General features: G+C 40.7%; 2 protein-coding genes across 4 annotated transcripts; one reads left to right on the top strand and one right to left on the bottom strand.

Moving 5' to 3' along the window:
- Window positions 1-6,978: 6,978 nt before the first annotated feature.
- Window positions 6,979-8,606, top strand: LOC106963386 (protein Hook homolog 2-like). Its single transcript, XM_015058272.1, has 3 exons — window positions 6,979-7,525; window positions 7,601-7,681; window positions 8,289-8,606. Exons 1-3 carry the CDS (start codon window positions 7,469-7,471, stop codon window positions 8,406-8,408), a joined length of 258 nt encoding a protein of 85 aa, XP_014913758.1. The 5' UTR covers window positions 6,979-7,468; the 3' UTR covers window positions 8,409-8,606.
- A 738-nt stretch (window positions 8,607-9,344) lies between these two features.
- LOC106963384 (bestrophin-2-like) lies at window positions 9,345-18,185 on the bottom strand. Of its 3 annotated transcripts, XM_015058269.1 has the most exons (10): window positions 16,794-18,185; window positions 15,685-15,874; window positions 14,426-14,520; window positions 13,656-13,889; window positions 12,551-12,705; window positions 12,302-12,379; window positions 11,188-11,340; window positions 11,020-11,100; window positions 10,752-10,906; window positions 9,345-10,540 (listed from the first exon to the last, which is right to left on the bottom strand). In XM_015058269.1, exons 2-10 carry the CDS (start codon window positions 15,834-15,836, stop codon window positions 9,757-9,759), a joined length of 1,887 nt encoding a protein of 628 aa, XP_014913755.1. In that variant the 5' UTR covers window positions 15,837-15,874; window positions 16,794-18,185; the 3' UTR covers window positions 9,345-9,756. The 3 variants fall into 3 exon arrangements, with proteins under 3 accessions (XP_014913755.1, XP_014913754.1, XP_014913756.1); XM_015058268.1 differs by having other exon boundaries at window positions 12,302-12,705; XM_015058270.1 differs by lacking the exons at window positions 11,020-11,100; window positions 11,188-11,340 and having other exon boundaries at window positions 12,302-12,705.
- Window positions 18,186-18,191: the final 6 nt, after the last annotated feature.

The raw sequence follows: 18,191 nt of genomic DNA on the forward strand, positions 1-18,191 counted from the left end.
AATCCATATAAAATGTTTAGGTCAGGCTCCACTGTGACGCGCAAATGTCCGTCCTGCTTCAGTCCTGGTAATAATATCACCCGGGTTGACTTTAATAATAACCTGCAGTCACACTGTGGAGACGCTGTCTGTCTTGTTTTCAGATGGTTGAGAGAAAAACATGTTTTGCTGCCTGTGCCACTGCCGAAGGGCTGGGGCCCAGACATAAACACTGGTGGCTGGGCAGGGAGGCTGCTGTCAGGCTGATGCTTCAGGTGGCAACCGGCAGTCAGGCAGTGACCCTGGTATGTGGTGTTTGAGCTCTAATGTACAAATTAGTATCAAAATCGTCTCGCAGTTTGCCATCTCACAGGTGCCAATTCACAGGACGCTATAAAGTTGTGCATAAATGTGACGTGAGAGAAAAAAGATACCTGTTCTCTCATTTTTTTTTTAAATAAATATTTTAAAAGGGCATTTGTATCGACTCTGAAGCCACTAAATAAATCCTGTTTGACCATCTGCCTTTAGAAATCACCTGGAGTCGTCGTGTGTGTAAGTACACCTCAGTATTAACCCAGCTGCCCTATTTCTGGGCTTGAGAGGTTTTATTAAATAACCATAGTTATGAAAATCACACTTTCACCTGAGAATTACTTTAAAAATCATGCCTCGGTTTTCTTCCACTTCACAATTTCTTGTTCCATCATATACCACCCGAATTAAAATGCCGTGAAGTCTGTTCAAACATCAAGTCGTGTGAATACTTTTGCAAGGCACTGTATAAAAAAAGAACCTTTTTGAAGATCCAGCATTTTTTTCAGACCGCGAACTATAAAAAGAAGCTAGATCCGGCACCTTGGCTGAGCACGCCTTAAACCGTTTTGTTCTTCCACCCACCGCTCATCCACTGCCAGCTACAGCGATTTGCATTAGAGCGTGCATGGACCCTGCTTAATTAGATTTTTAAAGATGATCCCTTGGAAGCACATCTGAGGTGATTGTTGCCATTAAATATAACTTGGTGCAGGATTATATAACTTTCATTTGATGCCAGCAGAGGGAATAAGTCTGATAAGCAGAATATTCCTCATATTGAGCTAAAAAAGTTGAAGCAAAAATCATTTGTGATTTATATTTACGTTTTAATCTGCGATGAAATATTCAACCTATTTGACCTAAAGAATCTGCTGTGCTGAAGTTTTGGTATTTATGTCTATTAAAAACTGATGGCACCAAGTTAGGAATATATAAGAAAATGGAAATAATGGAATTGCAAGAATAAAGTCGTGACATTGATAGAGTAAAACTGGGGAATTACTTGGATTTAATTTTAGAAGACAACAAATTTAATTCATTCTCCAATCGGGCTTCATGGATGATTATTTGTTAATTTGGTTTTAAACTTCTGGATGTGTTTGCACATTTTGTACACAATGAGACTCTTATAATTTAAAAAGAAATGGCTTAACCAAAAATAAAATGTATATGGAACATACCAAATTAAACATTTAAATATAGATTTTTTTTTTTAATCCAGGAACATACTCACAGAAAAAAATACTATTAGACCCTCTAAGAATTTCCTTTTTTTCCCCTCGTTTCATAAAAAATTTTGGCAAAAGAAAAAAAATCATAAATATTTGAAAACTAAACAACATAAGCAACAATTTTTCTTACAAACAGTTTTTATCATTATATTAGTAATTTGTATTTTTTAGAAGTAAAAAGGGTTTTATGAGTGATGCCAGCTGACAAAGAAAGGCACTGCCATGTATGGAGGATGACTGTGTTGTCACAGACATGTGGTTTTGTTTTGATAACATAAAAATAACATACCAAGCATTTTTCTTACAATAATCTATGCATGAAACTGTAGTAAGCTTTACAAAGGGAAACAACTGAGCAAGACAGATATTTTCTCATCCATCAAAAACAGGGGAAATTCAGACATGCACTACTTGTATTTTATCTTTCCTACCATCTGCAGCATGGTTAGCATTAGCTCGGAGAAGCTTTTTTTAAGGGCAAATGGCAAGTTGTGAGAAAAGCTAATGGTTAGCATTAGCTTGGAGAAGCTTTTTTTAAGGGCAAATGGCAAGTTGTGAGAAATGTGCAAATCGGTTGTCAAGATTTGCACATCTTGACAACCGTACGACTCTCTTATGTGAAATGTACTCAGGTGGCAAAGTTGAAGGAAGAAATGTGAGGGCTGCCACTTTTCTACCAATGCTTGTCAGAACAGGAGCGGAAATGGCAACACGTATTTGAATGCTGCTACAATTTAACTTTCAATTTGCAGTTTCCCAAAAGTTCTCATTTCCTGCTGTCATAAATCACAAGCAGGTATGGCTGACTCAGACAGCTTTTAAATCCCCAGGTGTGGAGCCAGTTTGATAAGTCTCCAATCTACTGTTCTCAGATGACATTTCACCTGATTGCCTCCACTAAATAATTTTTTAACTTCATAAAATCCAGTTCAAGTTTGGAGACTAGTCATCACTTTCTACTATGATACCAGAGTTCTGCACTCCAGACATAACATCGATATGCTCTTCTTTAGTTTGTGTTCTTTAGTTTGCTTTCTTATTTTTGATTATACATTTTACATACTTTCATAGTTTCATAGCTGCAACTGTTGGGAGCTACAAGCCTGAACCCAGTTGAAAAAGGAATATGGCTGTAAAAAAGTACAGGATATCCCCGTGAAAGGAGATGTGATCTTATTTACATTACTGACATTCTTTGGAAAAGGAAATTACTACTTTAAAAATATACATTACATCTTTGGACTGTTGCTAAATTTACAAGGCTGACCTATTCTTACAGTAGAAAAAAAATCAAATAAGGAGGTGCCTTATCTTAAAGATAACCTATCATAAACATCCAACCGCTGTGGACAAACTTAACATACCAAAGACATTCATCGTACTGTTCTACCGTTCATCTCGATAAAATTACGCTCAGACGGACCATCAACAAACGGCTGATTCATCCTGGATCAGGATGAAGCGATAACATTTTGCTGCTTAAACAAGCCGTACAGTCTGACGGCCAGAAAGATACTACGCCTGTATCTGCTGCTGCTGGTGAGGAGCAGAAGAACCAGTCAACCGTCAGGGCTGACCGGCAGGCGCACGAAAAACAAGACAGACAAGTCCTAACACTCTGAAAGTACTTCTTGAGGAAGGAGGGCGAGTGAGACTGGGAGTGCCTGAAACAAACACACACACACAGCAGACAAAAACAAATGTGAAAAGTAGTGGGTCAGGAAGGGAGCACCAAACAACGGCTGGAGTCACGAGTGTGTGTGTGCGTGTGTGTGCGTGTGTGTGTGTGTGTGTGTGTGTTTGCTTGCTTGCTTGCTTGGTGGAAAGAGGACATTAGACCTTGTGACATAATGTTCAGAGACACAAACAAGCCGGGGTTGTAAACTGTGTGTCTTAAAAGCGTTTTGTGGAAAAAAACATCTTATGTGTTAATTTACTGCAGATGTTTTATTCTTTATTTACTTGCAGCTGTATAATATCAGTCTTAAATAGGTAGATGGATGGAGCCTTCAGCTTAAACAAACTGGAGCGCCTCCCACTCATTAATTCATGCTCAGAGAACTGCTTTTCTCACTTTCCTCATTCAGCTGGTTGATTAGTGCACATGATGCAGCCAACACTTAATGAAAAACAAATTAAATACAAGAAAAATCTTTGCTTGGTTCCTTTTCTACATTTCCAGTCAATGGTTTTTGAACAAAACTATGCAAAAGAAAATTCCTCAACTGCTTTGTAAAAAAAAAAAAAAAAAAAATCTTTCACCCTTCTGCTTACCACTGATGTCACAAATGAAATGATGCAGACAAGACAGAACATACAATTGAATAGATTTTTATTTACATGAAGCAAATAATCTTGAAGAAAGCTGTGCAATCGGCCCAACAAACTCAAGAGTTACCCTTAATATGACCAGAGAGTAGCAAAAGTCTAATTTCTTTTCAAAAGCATATGGTGCTTGGAAAACACTGTCTTATACATTTCATGTTTTGTTTTGTTTTTTGCCTTTTTGTCACACATAAATGTTTCAGATCCTCAAAAGTAAGTAGTATAGTAGTTCTTCAAAACAAGAAGAACGATCCGCTCGAGACTATGGTCCAAATCGCACCAGAAGGTCCACTTCTGAATAGCTCAAGACGTAAGTTTTGCAGTGGTCTAGTCAAAGTCAAGACTCAAACCCAATTGAGATGCCGTGGCATGAATCAGACCCTTCAACATGATTCAGTTTAAAACGACTGCAAGAAGAGTGGGTCGAGATTCTTCCTCAGCGATGAAAAAGGCTAATTACAGACGAATGTTATTTATTTTTCCTATTTATTTAGTTTATGTTGCAAGATAACAAAACTGGTCTGATGATCTAAACACCTTTAGGAGTGACGAAGCAGGAATCTTCAAAGGTGTTCTAAGTGGACAGATCGGTAGCTGCTGAGGGTTCAGATGACGTTTCTTCTTCTACAAAATCAGGCGACAGCAGAGGCTGAGTGTATTTGCATAACAGAGACAGAAGCTGTGTTGACCTGTTTGTTGGAATGCGCTAAACTCCAGTTATGACACAAACGCAAGATTATTACTGACATTTTGGGTGTGTTCATTTCCAGTTTTGCTTCATATCAAAGTGAATCAGATCCCACTCCCACTCATGCTTCTCGCTGGACTCGACACCCAGCAAGAAAGACGACAACTTCACCACGCCACGCTCCTTGAGTGGTGAAGTTTTCAGAAAGGCGACCAAAATAAGTGGAAGAAAAATCATTTCTGCCAACTTTCTGCAGGTTTGTGGGATATTCGGCGGGCTGTCCTGCCCAGAGTCACAGTCATCTGTTTTGATCTGTGGGATGAGCTGCTGCGAGGAAGCTGACGGCGATGAGACAGAAATGTTCAGAAATTACAGCCTGTGAGACGGCACCTCAGAAACTGCAGCAGTAGGAGGGAAGCTTTCACACCAGATGTTCAAGCTGCTAACAGGAATCTGCCTCGCTATGTGTGTTTTTGTAGCATCGGCGATGCGCATCTCTCATCACTAAGTAAACAATCGCAGGTTTCAGATTCCAAGAAACTTATCTGACACGCTTTCCTCTCTTTCCTCGTTTCTGTTTTTGCTTTATTCACATTTTCTTTTTTCCATTTCAGGAGCGACATGTTTTTTTTTCCACATGTACTTCACTAACTGTCACCAGACAGTGGCAAACGTACACAGGCAGCCTGGCTGGATGAAATGTGCAAACATGCGAGCGCACATAATGCTTGTGGTTGAAAATGGTCTGATGGTTTATGAGGAGCAGCAGGGTAGAGCTGAGTTTCAGTAAGCCTTCCTGCTGACCTCACTACTCCTGGTTCCACAGAAAGACGCAGTTCTGTGAAATCCTCCCCCACACTTGTGTTTTCACACTTAATAACAAAAGCGCAAACCTCATTTCCCCTGAAGCCGGCACTAAAACTGGAATAGATTGACCTTTGTTGAAAAATTGACACTGAAAGAGGAAACAATATAATGTTCTGATAGAAAAATAAAAAACAAACAAACAAAAACAACAACAACAACACAACATAGCTGGACAGTCTGGCTGATGCTTAATCTTTCCTGGTATGCAGAGGCTGCAGGTCTTTTGAAGGCGGTCAAACGAGAACCGGGGGGGGGGAACCACAGAGGTTCTGGGTCACTGAAACTGCTAATGACTAAGACATGCAGATTAACTCATGGATTATTGTGGAAACAATCCAACACCATAGCGAGACACATCTGATGTCAAATAAACTAAATTTCATGCAACTTTAAATTTTTTGGTGCCATTATTTCGGTGCTAGAGAGATTTCAAATGTAACTGATATATTGTTCTGTACTATTTACAGAGTTTCTCTTCTAATTAAACAAATTAAACAACAACCATGAGTTGAAACTTGTACAGCAAAGAAAACAAAACATGGTGGATCCCACAGCACTCTTTTAACATTGGCGTATATAATTTCTGTAAAATGGGTCTCTTGTTTGTCATTGAGATTATTCAATTATCGATTTCATTAAGCTGTTTCTGTTTGCTTTAAATGCTGTGTTTAAAAGCAGCACAGCATACGATTAAAATTTACTTCAACTAAGGGTCATTAAGGTCAAGAGTTGCTTGGGAATTTTATTTAACCGAGGTTCTGTGGTGTAGTCATGAGTAGTCAGTATCTTATCTATACAAAACAGAAGCTAGGAGGATTCCTACTGATTAAGGCTAACAGCTACCGGCCCTTGAGAACAGGCTTACAGTCAAACTGAGATTCTGGATTGAGTTCAGCCTTCTAGATAAACTCAAATCTCAAAAATGTCCAAGCAGTTTTAATGAATGTTGCATGCACTGTAGAGGTCTCAGACTTATCCAAAAGAAGTGTGTATAAGAATCCACAGAATACTGTTGTCTTGAACTGGTGTGACATTACACAAAAAAGCAGGAAATTGTTGACTCCTCATAGGCAGTTCTCTTTTAAATTAGTCTGAAAACTGAAGGAATCTACACACTTCGGTACAACTCTTCCAATGTGTGTGAATGTAGTGAACTGACAAACAACAAACATTAGCTGTATATGTCATTGGAGAAAAGCCCGGCTCTCCTCTCAGCCTTCAAACTCTGATGTTTTCTGTTTAAATCAGGTAGAAAGATACTGACCACTACTAAATACTCTCCAAAACCTCCCTCCACCATGTGGATCAGCCTAACTAAAAAAAAATCCCTTCAAACAGAATCAGAAATAAAGAGAAGAGTAAGAACACCTTCTTTAAATTTATGGGGTTTTACATAGATGCATGTTTATATGCAAGCTACACATTTTAGATATTTTTTAAGCGAATATTAAGATAAATGTGTCGTTTGTATACTTGGAGTAGACAAGGTAGATCATGTATATGTCAAAACTCTTTAATTGTTTCTTAATAAATGACTAGTCTAAAAAAAAATCCCACATTTATTAAAAAAGCAAAAACTCCACTGCTCAAAAAGAAAACTTTTGAGAGATTTAATGTATTGTTTTATACAACACAGCTCATTTATTTGTTAGAAAATCCCAGAATTTGCTGCACGCACGCTGCCCTGCCCTGCATTTAAACAGGAATATAATTAGCAGTATCTGCTGTCAAGATAATTGCATTGTATCGTGGAACTTAACCACTAATCTCCTGCCTGGTGACTGGCTGCCCAGCAGTGAATGTGCCAGAGTCAGCAGGATGGTGTGTTTGACTGCGGCGAGGAGGCGTTCGGGCCTGCAGCACCTCTCCATATTGTTCTCTATCAGTGGCACAACAAAAAGGGGGCTTCTGCTGCAAAACGCAGCCGGGAGCAGCACCAATCGGCAGACAGTCGGGGCAGGTCAGAGGGGTGCTGCTGTTACACGCTGGTCAGTCACGCAAATGTTTTGCTGTTTTTATTTTGTTGGCCCCGTTCTGCTCATATTTGAGTTTTAAAAAAATGAGCAGCGACAGTGAAGCCTGTCGGTCCGATACCCTACAGGCCGCAGCCTCACAGGTGAGTTGGTGCAACATGACTTACAATGGGAGCTTGTGTTAGGTTTAGATGATTTTTTTCCCCAAACTGTTGCAGCCACCTGACTCTCAGAGTGAGACGCCCAGATCCAGACAGGAGCAAGAGGAAAAACTGATCCTGGCTGCGTGGCGAACCATGGTGAGAGAAGAATTAAGTAACGACAAACACACAAAGCTTTCAAGCAGTGTTGTTTGACAATGTTTCTAGAGAGACTGTAAAAGTTGAAAAGGTCTGTGGGAGTGTGACACCATGCTCTGCTTTGTCTCTGTGAATCAAACATGTGGGTGTGTGAATTTAATATGTTTTAGTCATATTAATCCCTCTCTTTGTGATTGTTTTACAGCTCTGTTGTGACTGAGTCAAGCAAAGTTTCTCATTTTGCTGTTCGTAATCGAACAATCCCACTTCTCCCTTTATGGCCTCTAAATGTTCTGCTAACTTTTCCTACATCCTGTTTTTTTTTTTTTTTTCTTCTTGTCTTGGTTTGGTCTTGTCGTACATTTTTTGCTACACATGCACCACTTTTTTGTGCTCCTTTTTGTGTTTTCTTAAGTTAATTATACAACCGGTTTAGTCATAGGGCTGGCATGGCTCTAAGCCAGGGATTAGATATGGGCAAAAAGATGACGTATGATGTAATAAATTAGCAGCAAGACTCTTGACATTTGTGTTTGCTCTACTGGTTTAGAAAAAAAAAAAAACTGGACCAGACAAGTTTTAGTATTTGTATTTTGCATATCTGCAGCAGCAGAGCCTGTCTGAGAAGGAGCCTGCAGCTCCAGGTCTTCCTCAGTCTTTCCTGGCCAAGCAGAGGCGCTCCACCCAGACTAGGAGGGCCCGCTCCGCCCGCCCGGAGCCCCCGTAAGAGCCTCTTGGACACAGTGCGTCTCTGTGCTACAGAAGAAGGAGGGCATGCGAGTTTTTGGTGGGCTGTTATCCCCCCCTGCTGGTGATATCAATCAGAAACAAACTGTCTGCAGCTACAGGTGGCTGGGTCTTTAAAAATATACAGAATAGCATCACATGTAAAAATCTTTTTTTTTTTCTTTTTTTTTCAGATTGATGCTTGAAGCGCTGAAAAATATGAAAAAAAGAGAATAAAATCAAGCGGAGCATCGTTTGTCGTTGCTAAAAAAAAAAATTGTATAATTTTTTATTCTGTAATTGCTTGAATCACATCAGTGAAGTATATGGGACAGTAAAACTGAAAAGTTTCTATGAAGCGTAAGCAGTAAAATAAAATAAAATATTTTCAGTCAAAACTCGTGACATTTTGGACCAACTGAAACACAAAGTGACTTGCAAAAACATTCATATTTCATTATTGGGATTTTATGTGACCAATCAACACGCCGCTTTGCGTTGGTCGTTTTCCAAAGGGTTTCTTGCTCCTCGCCTCCGTTCCACTGAGGAAATAGCTCACCTGTTGACATTAACTCCCACTTGAGCCATGGTTCTCTGCAGCTCCTGCAAAGTTGCCATAAGCACGCTGGCTGCTTGGTGCAGTTACGTGGTCGGCCATGTTTGGGGAGGTTTGCAGTTGGGTGATATTATGCTAGCGTGTGCGTGAAACGTTCAAATCCCGGGATGTAGTTTTATAAACTAACTCTGCTTTAAGCTTTCTTTACATCTTCATCTCTGACATGTCTGGTTTGTTCATAATGTTATCTGAGAAAACTATCTGGATTTATATACACTAAATTAAATACATATGGCCTCTAGATGACTTATGAGGACAGTTCCCAATCTGACGGTTTTAGATAACGCTGAATACAAATGCCCGTTTTTATTTGCCAAAATTACAAATCCACGTGTTTTTATTTTTGTTTCCTTTTGCAGTAAGCATGCACAGATTAAAATTGTATTTATCCGTCGCATGCAAACAACAATCGAGCGGACTTTACAAAAGTTACTGGTTAATGAATCTCCACTGGTCGACGTGCAAAAATCCAACATGAACTCCTCTCTTCTCTTTGTTTTTAAAGTTTGCAGGAGATTAATACGTGTTTATTGTATAAATAAGAGATAATACACGGGGGGAATCATGGATTCTGTTATGTTGTGCATTTAATTTATTTAAACTACAATGTGATCCTAACGGAGCAATCAGGAATCAGGAAGAACTCTAAGCGCCACTTCAGTGTTTTGCTTTACTTACAGAACTAAACCTCTTGGTGTTCACAAAACCGGACGTTTGCAGTTTGCTGCTGACTTCAGGACCCTGTGAACTCTGACCCCATGCTCACGCTGCGAAAACGCTGAGGCTCGATGTAAGACGGCACGGTGAGGAGGAACATTTTGTTCCCAGCGGACGGTGGTTTGGGAATGGGAGGCATTGCCCTGGGATGGCTGATCACTGGCTGGGAGCTGCAGTGCTCCAGACTGGACTGGGCGGCCGGAGGAAACAGGAAGGCAGAGCGGTGGCGGGACGTGATAGGAGTGGCAGAGGCAGGACGAGTAGATGTCTCTCTGGAGGCCGGAGCAGGAGGAGGAGGAGGAAGCAATGACACAGGAGCTATGGAAGTCTCCTCTGACTCTGCTTCAGATCCATCTTCATCCCTCTGAACTCCTTCAACTCTTTTTACATCCCTGCTCTCGCCGGCTGAGACGTTTCCTCCTCGTCTTTCCTGCTCCTCCACAAACTGAACATCCACCAGCGGCGTCCTGGGACTCTTGTCCTCCCTGAAGCTGCACAGGGTGCTCTGGGTGTCCTGGCCCAGCCCTGATGGCAGCGACCCACCTTTACCAATCTTGCAACTTGTCTCCTCCTCGTCCTCCTCGTCGTCGCTGGTGCATCTGTCGTCACTGGGCAAGTGGTACAGCCTCTGGAGCTGAGCCGAGGTGCGGCGTAGAGCTCCTCCCATGAAGCCAGTCGGGGACGGAGCCGCGTGGAGGAGGCGGTTAAACAGAGCCATGTTGGGGTGGCGAGTGCCGGATTCCTCCAGATTCTCAGCAATGTCCTCCAGAGGTTGGAAGTGCATCTCCTCCTTCGGGATCCTGAAAAATGAAAGTCAAGATTATTTATATTTTTTAGGCTACTGAAAAAACGAAACATTTGTTACATTTGTTGAGAGTGGTGTTTCTTGGGGAAAGATGTGAACTCTTTCTCGAGCCTAAAAGGAGAAAACTTTCTCTGTTTCAAACACCAGGTAAGGGGGATTCTCACTCGGGCCCTCAATGTCCCAAGAGGACACACAGAGAAACTCACGCCATGTCGAAGGTGGACCCCTGAAAGGACGGTTTACGGAGGACGAAGAGTGTCGCTGCCGTGTAGGGCGGTCGGGGATTGGAGTCGTTCCAGTAACGGTCTCGCTCCATCATTGGGAGATCGCCGTACATCTCATCCACGGCCATCATGGACACCTGCACACAAAATGTAAACAGAGAAGCCAGACCCACAAGAAAAAAAGAGAAAAAAAACAGAACAGAACTCAACATCTAAAAAGTTTTAAATCAAGCTTTAAAAAACTAAAAACCTGAAAGTTTCTGTCAATTAGCCAGTTGGTCTCAAAATCATCATCATCTTCTCCAAAGGGGTTAATCAGCTGCTCTGCAACCTTCAAGAGGAACAACAAAAGATTGAATGTCTCCACTTTCTTCTGACATCAAGCCGGAGCAAAACGTCAAGGGAGCCTCGGTCTGACCTTGAGCCACCCTGCGTAAAAGAAGAACTGCAGTAGCGTGAAGATGGGCACGTAGAGGTCCAGGTCATGACCCGGGTAACCCTGACCGGGGTCCAGAAACTGACGGCCAATCAGACACACGAGGAAAAAACTGTACACTGCCAGAGTCACCACCTGAGAGACAAGCAGATGCATCCGATCTGTGCTAATGCAAAAGTTTTGTTTATGATTACTGACTTTTTCGCTCCGTTTCTTTATTTGGATCATTTTAAAGTAATTTTGTAAAATTGTATTGTGGTAAAATTTAATTACTTTCACTTATTATTCCACCTCTTTGTAAAAGGAAATTGTGCAGCATTAAGATAAATGCATTTAATGCCTTGGTTTTGTTCCCATTGTTTTTTTGTTTTTTTTTCTGGAAGGCTCCTTCCGGTTTATTTTCTTGTGGCGCCCTCTCATGGCCAATGGTGGTAACTATAGTGAACCGACAATCTCCGCTCAAATGAAGAAGTTACACATTTATCCAAAGTAAAAATATCTTGTGTTTGTATTAACTTACTAACGTACAAATGTTTTTGTTGTTCTGAAATATTAAAATATTTTATAGACTTTTTTTTTTCCAGAAATTGGGTATTTTGTAAAAAGTCTCAAAAATAAAGAAAGTTTTTATGTAACATCATTAGCGTTTCATTGCTTACTCTTCCCAGGCATCATGTGCACAGCCTGGCGAGCTAACTGATTAAAACTTGAAGAAAAACATAGAAAACAGCTCCTTCTTTGTCAGACACAGCAACCTCTCCATAAGCGAGTATTTTGATTGACCGTCTCCAAAAAATAAACACAGTGAGAGCTGCCAGTGTTCATGAGGGCTTTGGCAGGCTGTTCTAATATAAAACTGGCTTCACCACTTACATTCCAGATATCTCAAATTGGTTTATGACTAAACATATTAGTTAATTAATATATCTCTAATTACCTTAGATTTCCACTCAGGACACCACAGATGTAGTTGTGTCTAGTCAAAGTTCATTTTTAGATATCTGAAATATAATATAATAATATATAGTCCTGATTAAAATACCCAAGGTGTACGAAATAAAAACCCAAGATTTACCAAGTCTGTGAATGATCTTACCTGAGTGTACACTAGTGGCACGCTGATCATGTCATAATGAAACAGCATGCTGCACTTCCCTCTGAAAGCGTTCAGTTCCTGTCCACACACACACACACACACACACACACACACACACACACACACACAGACAGCAGCCGTCAATCCACAATATAAATCTCCATTCAAAAGAATAAAGAAACTCGGCAGCTCAACACTACTACTAGCCAGCGTGTCTGAAGGTTTCTGCCTGTTCTGGCTGTGCTGCACCTGCAAGAGAAGCTTGAGTGTGTGATCGTCTTTGATTCTGCCCTCACAGCGAGCCACAGCTGCCAGGTTGGTGAACCAAACGCACGGGATCCAGTATTTGTTGTAAGGAGAGTGGAGACCCTCAAACTTCTTTCTCTCCTCTCTTGTCATAAATCCTGCACAGAAAACAACAGGGGAGTCATTGGTTCGTATCCGTTATGTAAAGATCAATTAAAACATCCAAGGATCTGAAAATGTTTTAAACCGATCGTGATTCCTTTGTGCTGTACTCTCAAATAACTTGAATTTGCTATAAGTTTGCGATTGAAACCTAAAGTGGTTTTCATAAATGTTTCTCCAGGATTTTTTCTTTGGACTTTGCATTTTTACTCAACTTTCTTGCAGCTCTTCTATCTCCACATAATGTGTAGTGATAAAAAAACAAAAACAAAAAGAGGCTACAAGATGAAACATATCTGACTGTCATGTCTTAACATACTTGATCGTTTGTTGATTATCCACCGGGGTTTAGCTGACGGCTTTTTATGAATTGCCATGTTGGTGGTAAAATATTACTTTAATATATTCTTAGTCTCTCAAACTATGTAAGCTTTTTTTTTATTTTGCTAATGAAAAAGAAACAAAATTTACATACAAATGCTGTGGAGAATATCTGTGTTAAAACCCAAAGCATTTGGAAGAAGAGCAGATTATAAACATCTATGGGCCAGTACAGTTTGGTTACTATGGAGACTGAACACAGGTAGGTGGACCAGGAAGAAGCTGGTTTCCTAGGCAACTCCCTCTGCTGCTTGTGTGTCAAAAGACGTCATAAGGGATAGTTAAAGTGAGTGTTTCTGAATATATAAAATGACCCAAAAATAATAATTTATTGCTTGTTTTTTTAATCAGTGAATCTCCTCGTGCGTCCTCTCGTGGGTTTAGTGGATGCAGAAGCAAACGGTTCACCAATCATTGTGTGTATTTCCGTCTAAAACACCTCTGACCACTTTCTGGTAGTCTGATAAAAATGTTGCATCTATGCCACGTGGTGTTTATCACAAACCATGAGAGAAATAAGTCAAATTTCGTAAATATGTGTTGACCAGCGAAGCCCTTCTCTCACCAGCCTCCACCACGTGGTCCATGGTGGGGAACCGTTTGAAGACGGCCGTGCTGACAGAGCGGAGGATGAGGAGGGCCGAGAGGCTGGCGTAGCGCATCATGGTGCGCCTCAGCAAGCGGCCTCGCTCGTCGTTCCCCTGGAGGCCCCCGGACAGGACGCACATGAGCCTGTCGGGCAGCGGGATGCTGGTGTACTGATTCCACCAGCGGTTCACCACCAGGGTCACGTAGAAACCTGAAAACAGCAGCACAGACGTTTAAAACTGTGATTTTTTTTAATATATATATTATTATTATTAACAGGTCACTTTGTTGCATACACTGTAGAGTTTCAAAAAAATGTAATTCTTAATTTAGAGTTAGATGTTTGGCCCCGGAAAAACATTCGACAGAATGAAGCAGAACAGACTGGTGAATTATTTATGTATTCAGTTTGTGCTGAGTGAATTATCAAATAAGGATTATTCATGGGTGCTTCATATACTTTAACACTGGTTAAATAAGGAAATGAGTCCATCAGATTCATTTTTTGCACCTTTTTCATGTGTATTTATTAGGAAAATGTTAGCTGGCTTTAAATTACTGGTTAATAAAGTCAGCACACATTGATCACTGAAAACCTCACACCATTGAGCATCCTGAATAACTCATAAGTCGCATATTTAATATGTTTTACTTAATCATAAAAAAGGTCTCGTGTCATGTTGCTAAAGCCACACTAATCATAACTAACCCCAACTCTGGAAATGCCAAAAGACTCTAAAAGCTCACCCAGTACAAAGGACATGGGGATGAGACTGGCGTAGTGGTTGCAGTAAATTGCCAGCTTTTCAAAATACCTCTTCTGATCATCATCCAGGAAAAATCTGAAACGGTACAATAATCCAGAATGTGTTATAGAAGGCATCATGGAAATGATGATTATCTACAGTTGCAATCAGATTCATTCATCGTGAACAAGAACATTTGGGGCAATGTCAGACTTTTACGGATTCCTTTGACTCTTCTGTCTCCATTTAAGGAACATTTCTCAGTCCTTTGAAAAAAATGTACAGGTTAAAAACGTTGCTACATTCCAACCCACAATGATATTCGATATAAATGTCCCTTCAAAAGTACAAAACTAAATCACACACTTTCTGCTGCTGGAGTAATTTGACCTCTCATTTTGACCAAATAGTTTGTTTTTCTCTGCAGAGACTTAAAGCATGTTAGCCTGTTTTATCCAGGCTAACATGCCGGATAAAAGCATGTTAGCCTTTATCCAGCATGTTAGCATTTGAACACGCTATGATGTGGTAAAATTTCAATTATCTAGTTGTTGATTGGTGGTGAAGTTGAAGACCTCTGGAGTGGTTATCCAGCTTCATAATTAAACCAACACCATTATCAGAAAAACAGACCAATAGCACGATGCTACCTCCACTGTCCTGAATAACTGCTGCAGTGTTTGCTGGTTTGAACTGCTTGGACTTTGTCTCATGAACATAAAACTTTTCTCAAAAGTTATTAAGCTTCTTCATGTGGACAACTGAATGTTTCAGTCAAGATATCATGTATCAGTTTTGGAGAAAATTCTTCTTTCTCACTTGGTAACCTCCATGGTGAAGTAAAACTTGTCTGACTGGACCGTGACACTGGTGTTCTAGCACATGATAGGAGTGGGTCACGATTGTTCCTCTTTTGTTTCTAAAAACCCTAAGCAATTTCTTTTAATCTCATCGTCACATCTGAAAAAAACTGCACTGATACATAGTGGTTTGAACTGATAATTTTGGCATCTGCCAACTGCAGTCAGTCTTGGCAACCATGATGAAATTAGTCAGACTTGTCCATTTAAAAGATCTTTGGAAGGCCTCAGGAATACTTTCTAACTTTTATCCAGCATCTAATTAGAAAAAAATCTAATAAATGTAAATTTGGACACTTTTTTTGGCTCAAATATGTCACTAGAAGCCTCAAATTCAGCATGACATCCACACTCTTGATGAGTGTGTGTAAACTTGACATCATAGCAGTTCCTCCCTCACCTGTAAGTGACACTGGTGGCCGTGTACATGGCGAAGAAAGCCAGAAACTCTTTGTAAAGAACCTTGTAGATGCTGCCTTTCCAGGCCAAGAGCAGCTTGGAAAAGCCGCAGAATTTGGCATTTGCAACTCTGGCGGTGTAGGTGACCGTCATCAGGAGCCGAGGGTTTCCAGGTTTCCAGAATGAAAGCGCTGTTTGGGAAAATATAATTTCATATACATATGAAATTTGAATCAGTTTCATATGTTCTTGTCGGAGTTCCTGTACCTTCAGGAAAGTTTGAAATTTGATTTCAGTAACGTTTGCGTCCCATTACTCCCATATTCCATTGTCGAAATGTAGAATACCTTGTTCCTCCTTTGTATGCTTTCTGCCCTTCTTTATTTATTATGTACTCTTTTTCTTGCCCTGCCTCCCTTCCTGACATACTGTTTAGTGCCTCCTCTCCTTCCTTTTAACTTTTAGCATCTTCGTTCCTGCGTCCTTGTTGCCTCCCTGCTGTCCCTCGTTCCTTCAGTGTCCATTTCTCCTCTCGTTACCTCCCTTTCTTCCACTACTGGATCAGTTCCCTCGTGGTAACCTCAAGTCTTCCTTCCGTGTCTCCTACCTTCCCTACAAACAAACTTTTTCGTACCTCGTCTCCTTTGCTTCCCCTTTGGTAATTCTTGGTTTCCTGCGAGTTAGTTCCCTTTCTGTCCTTCCATCCTTCTTTGTCTCCTCTACCTCCTTACTTCACCTTTGACCTCCTTCCTCCCCTCTTTCCTTGTGTTTTTCATTTCTTTCCATCATTCTTTCAAGCCAACAGAAATTTCTGTGATATATTTATGAACGTCGGGACTTAGCTTTTTAATGAAAATGTATAAAAGGTCTTACATTTTTACATACACCTGTGGGAATCCCTCTCATATAATTGTGACAGTTTAATCTTGACAAGCAGCGTTCATGACTTTTAATATAATTCGTGATGAAAACAAATTAAATCTTAAAGGAGGAATGTACCAAAAACCGAAGTTACCGTTTTGAAACAAGAAGACTAAGACGGAGATCTCTTCAAATTTCTTCACAAACAACGAATTTTAATTCATTATTTAACCAAATGCATCATCCTACCTTTCAGAGGTGCGTCGTTCTGCTGCTCTCCTCAGCGCGTCTCCATGCGTAATTGGCACGCGTCCCGCTCTGCGTTCAGCAGCGTCGCTCTCTCCAAAGGAGCTCGCCGCCCTGATATCCTCTGGCGTCAGCTCCGCTAAACCCTCGTCGGCTGCGTGGTTATAATCCTCGGCGGTGTCCAGTGGTCAACGCGCCCCGGGGTAAATCCCCTCCAAGAAAACAAAGAGGGGGAGGCTCGTTAGCACGGCCCCCAACCGGGCGAGCGATGCTCGGTGATGAACCACAAGCGACAGGCCGCAGCGCCGCGGCCGGAGGAGCGCGCAGAGCAGGGCCGAGCAGCACAAGCAGGGAATTATTAAACAGCAGCAACCGGACCGTGCAAAACTTCCCTGCTTAGTAAAATGACAAACAAGAACCTTGCTGTTTGGTTCTGAAGCTGCAGACTGTTGTGCATTTAAACAACTGGCTAAAATGATGTTTAAACAAATCCACATATCCTCTTGAGGCGTTTTTATTTAAAGGTCATCTGAGGCCTCATGTCTCCTTCAATCTCTTCTTACTTGGAACTTTTATTTGATAGATTAACGCTGGATAGAACTGAAAGGTGTTGCAAGCATGTATGTCCACCCTCTTTAACTGCGATGCCCTAAATATGGGATCGCTCTAAAAAGATAATTAACCTTATGGAAGCAAAGGACAAAAAAAATAAATAAATAAAAAACAAGACCAGGGACAATTTTTAGCTGAGGAAAGTTTGTTTTAATTCACAATTGAAATATAATTTAAATAAAAATCTATAGAAAACAGATTCTTGAAGCAATCAGTGACAGAAAACAAGAGAGATGTTGACAGGTGGAAGTATTGACCTTGTACTTATTTTCCAGTTGGGAAAGCTTCAACTGAACCAGAACCTTTGCTTCATTCACAGCAGTAAGAATGCAGACAACCATTAGCTCAAAACTTCAGTGATAGGTTATATTCTAAATAACTACAACCAGAATAGTTATCCTGATTCTTCCCGTTATGGTAATCGATGTTAGAGAGAAGTGGGTTGGTGTGTTTCAGGCAGTTCTGAGGGGAAGATGTAGTGACCTTTCAGCTTCAACTTACTGAAATGTCACACTTTGGTCTGATGAAACGTGGATTCATATCTTAAAATGATGCCAAACTGTAAACAAACCATTCTTGTACTTTTATTGGAATAAAAATGACCCTCAAGAACTGAACCCTCACTCCCCCCCAAAAGAGATAACATTTCTCTTTTTATTCCATTTTGCCAACAACCTGTCATTTAACTCTGAAGTTGTAGGAACTTCAATAAAACTGGAAAAATATACAAGACGTGAATTTGGTTGCAAGTTCAGTCAAAACCTCGACTGAGGGAAAAAAAAAAAAAAA

This window comes from Poecilia latipinna, unplaced genomic scaffold (assembly GCF_001443285.1).
Source record: "Poecilia latipinna isolate Pla-1442-1.1 unplaced genomic scaffold, P_latipinna-1.0 Scaffold1528, whole genome shotgun sequence".
In the NCBI taxonomy this organism is placed as follows: domain Eukaryota; kingdom Metazoa; phylum Chordata; class Actinopteri; order Cyprinodontiformes; family Poeciliidae; genus Poecilia; species Poecilia latipinna.

What these genes read in the sequence shown, in the direction of transcription:
- LOC106963386 (XM_015058272.1), top strand. Translation starts at nt 7,469, where the DNA reads ATGAGCAGCGACAGTGAAGCCTGTCGGTCCGATACCCTACAGGCCGCA. An exon ending in TACAGGCCGCAGCCTCACAG is followed by an intron (nt 7,526 to 7,600) that starts GTGAGTTGGTGC and finishes AAACTGTTGCAG; the next exon opens with CCACCTGACTCTCAGAGTGA. An exon ending in TGGCTGCGTGGCGAACCATG is followed by an intron (nt 7,682 to 8,288) that starts GTGAGAGAAGAA and finishes GCATATCTGCAG; the next exon opens with CAGCAGAGCCTGTCTGAGAA.
- LOC106963384 (XM_015058268.1), bottom strand. Translation starts at nt 15,836, where the DNA reads ATGACGGTCACCTACACCGCCAGAGTTGCAAATGCCAAATTCTGCGGC. An exon ending in GGACCACGTGGTGGAGGCTG is followed by an intron (nt 12,706 to 13,655) that starts GTGAGAGAAGGG and finishes TTTTCTGTGCAG; the next exon opens with GATTTATGACAAGAGAGGAG. An exon ending in TGCCACTAGTGTACACTCAG is followed by an intron (nt 11,341 to 12,301) that starts GTAAGATCATTC and finishes CTTGTCTCTCAG; the next exon opens with GTGGTGACTCTGGCAGTGTA.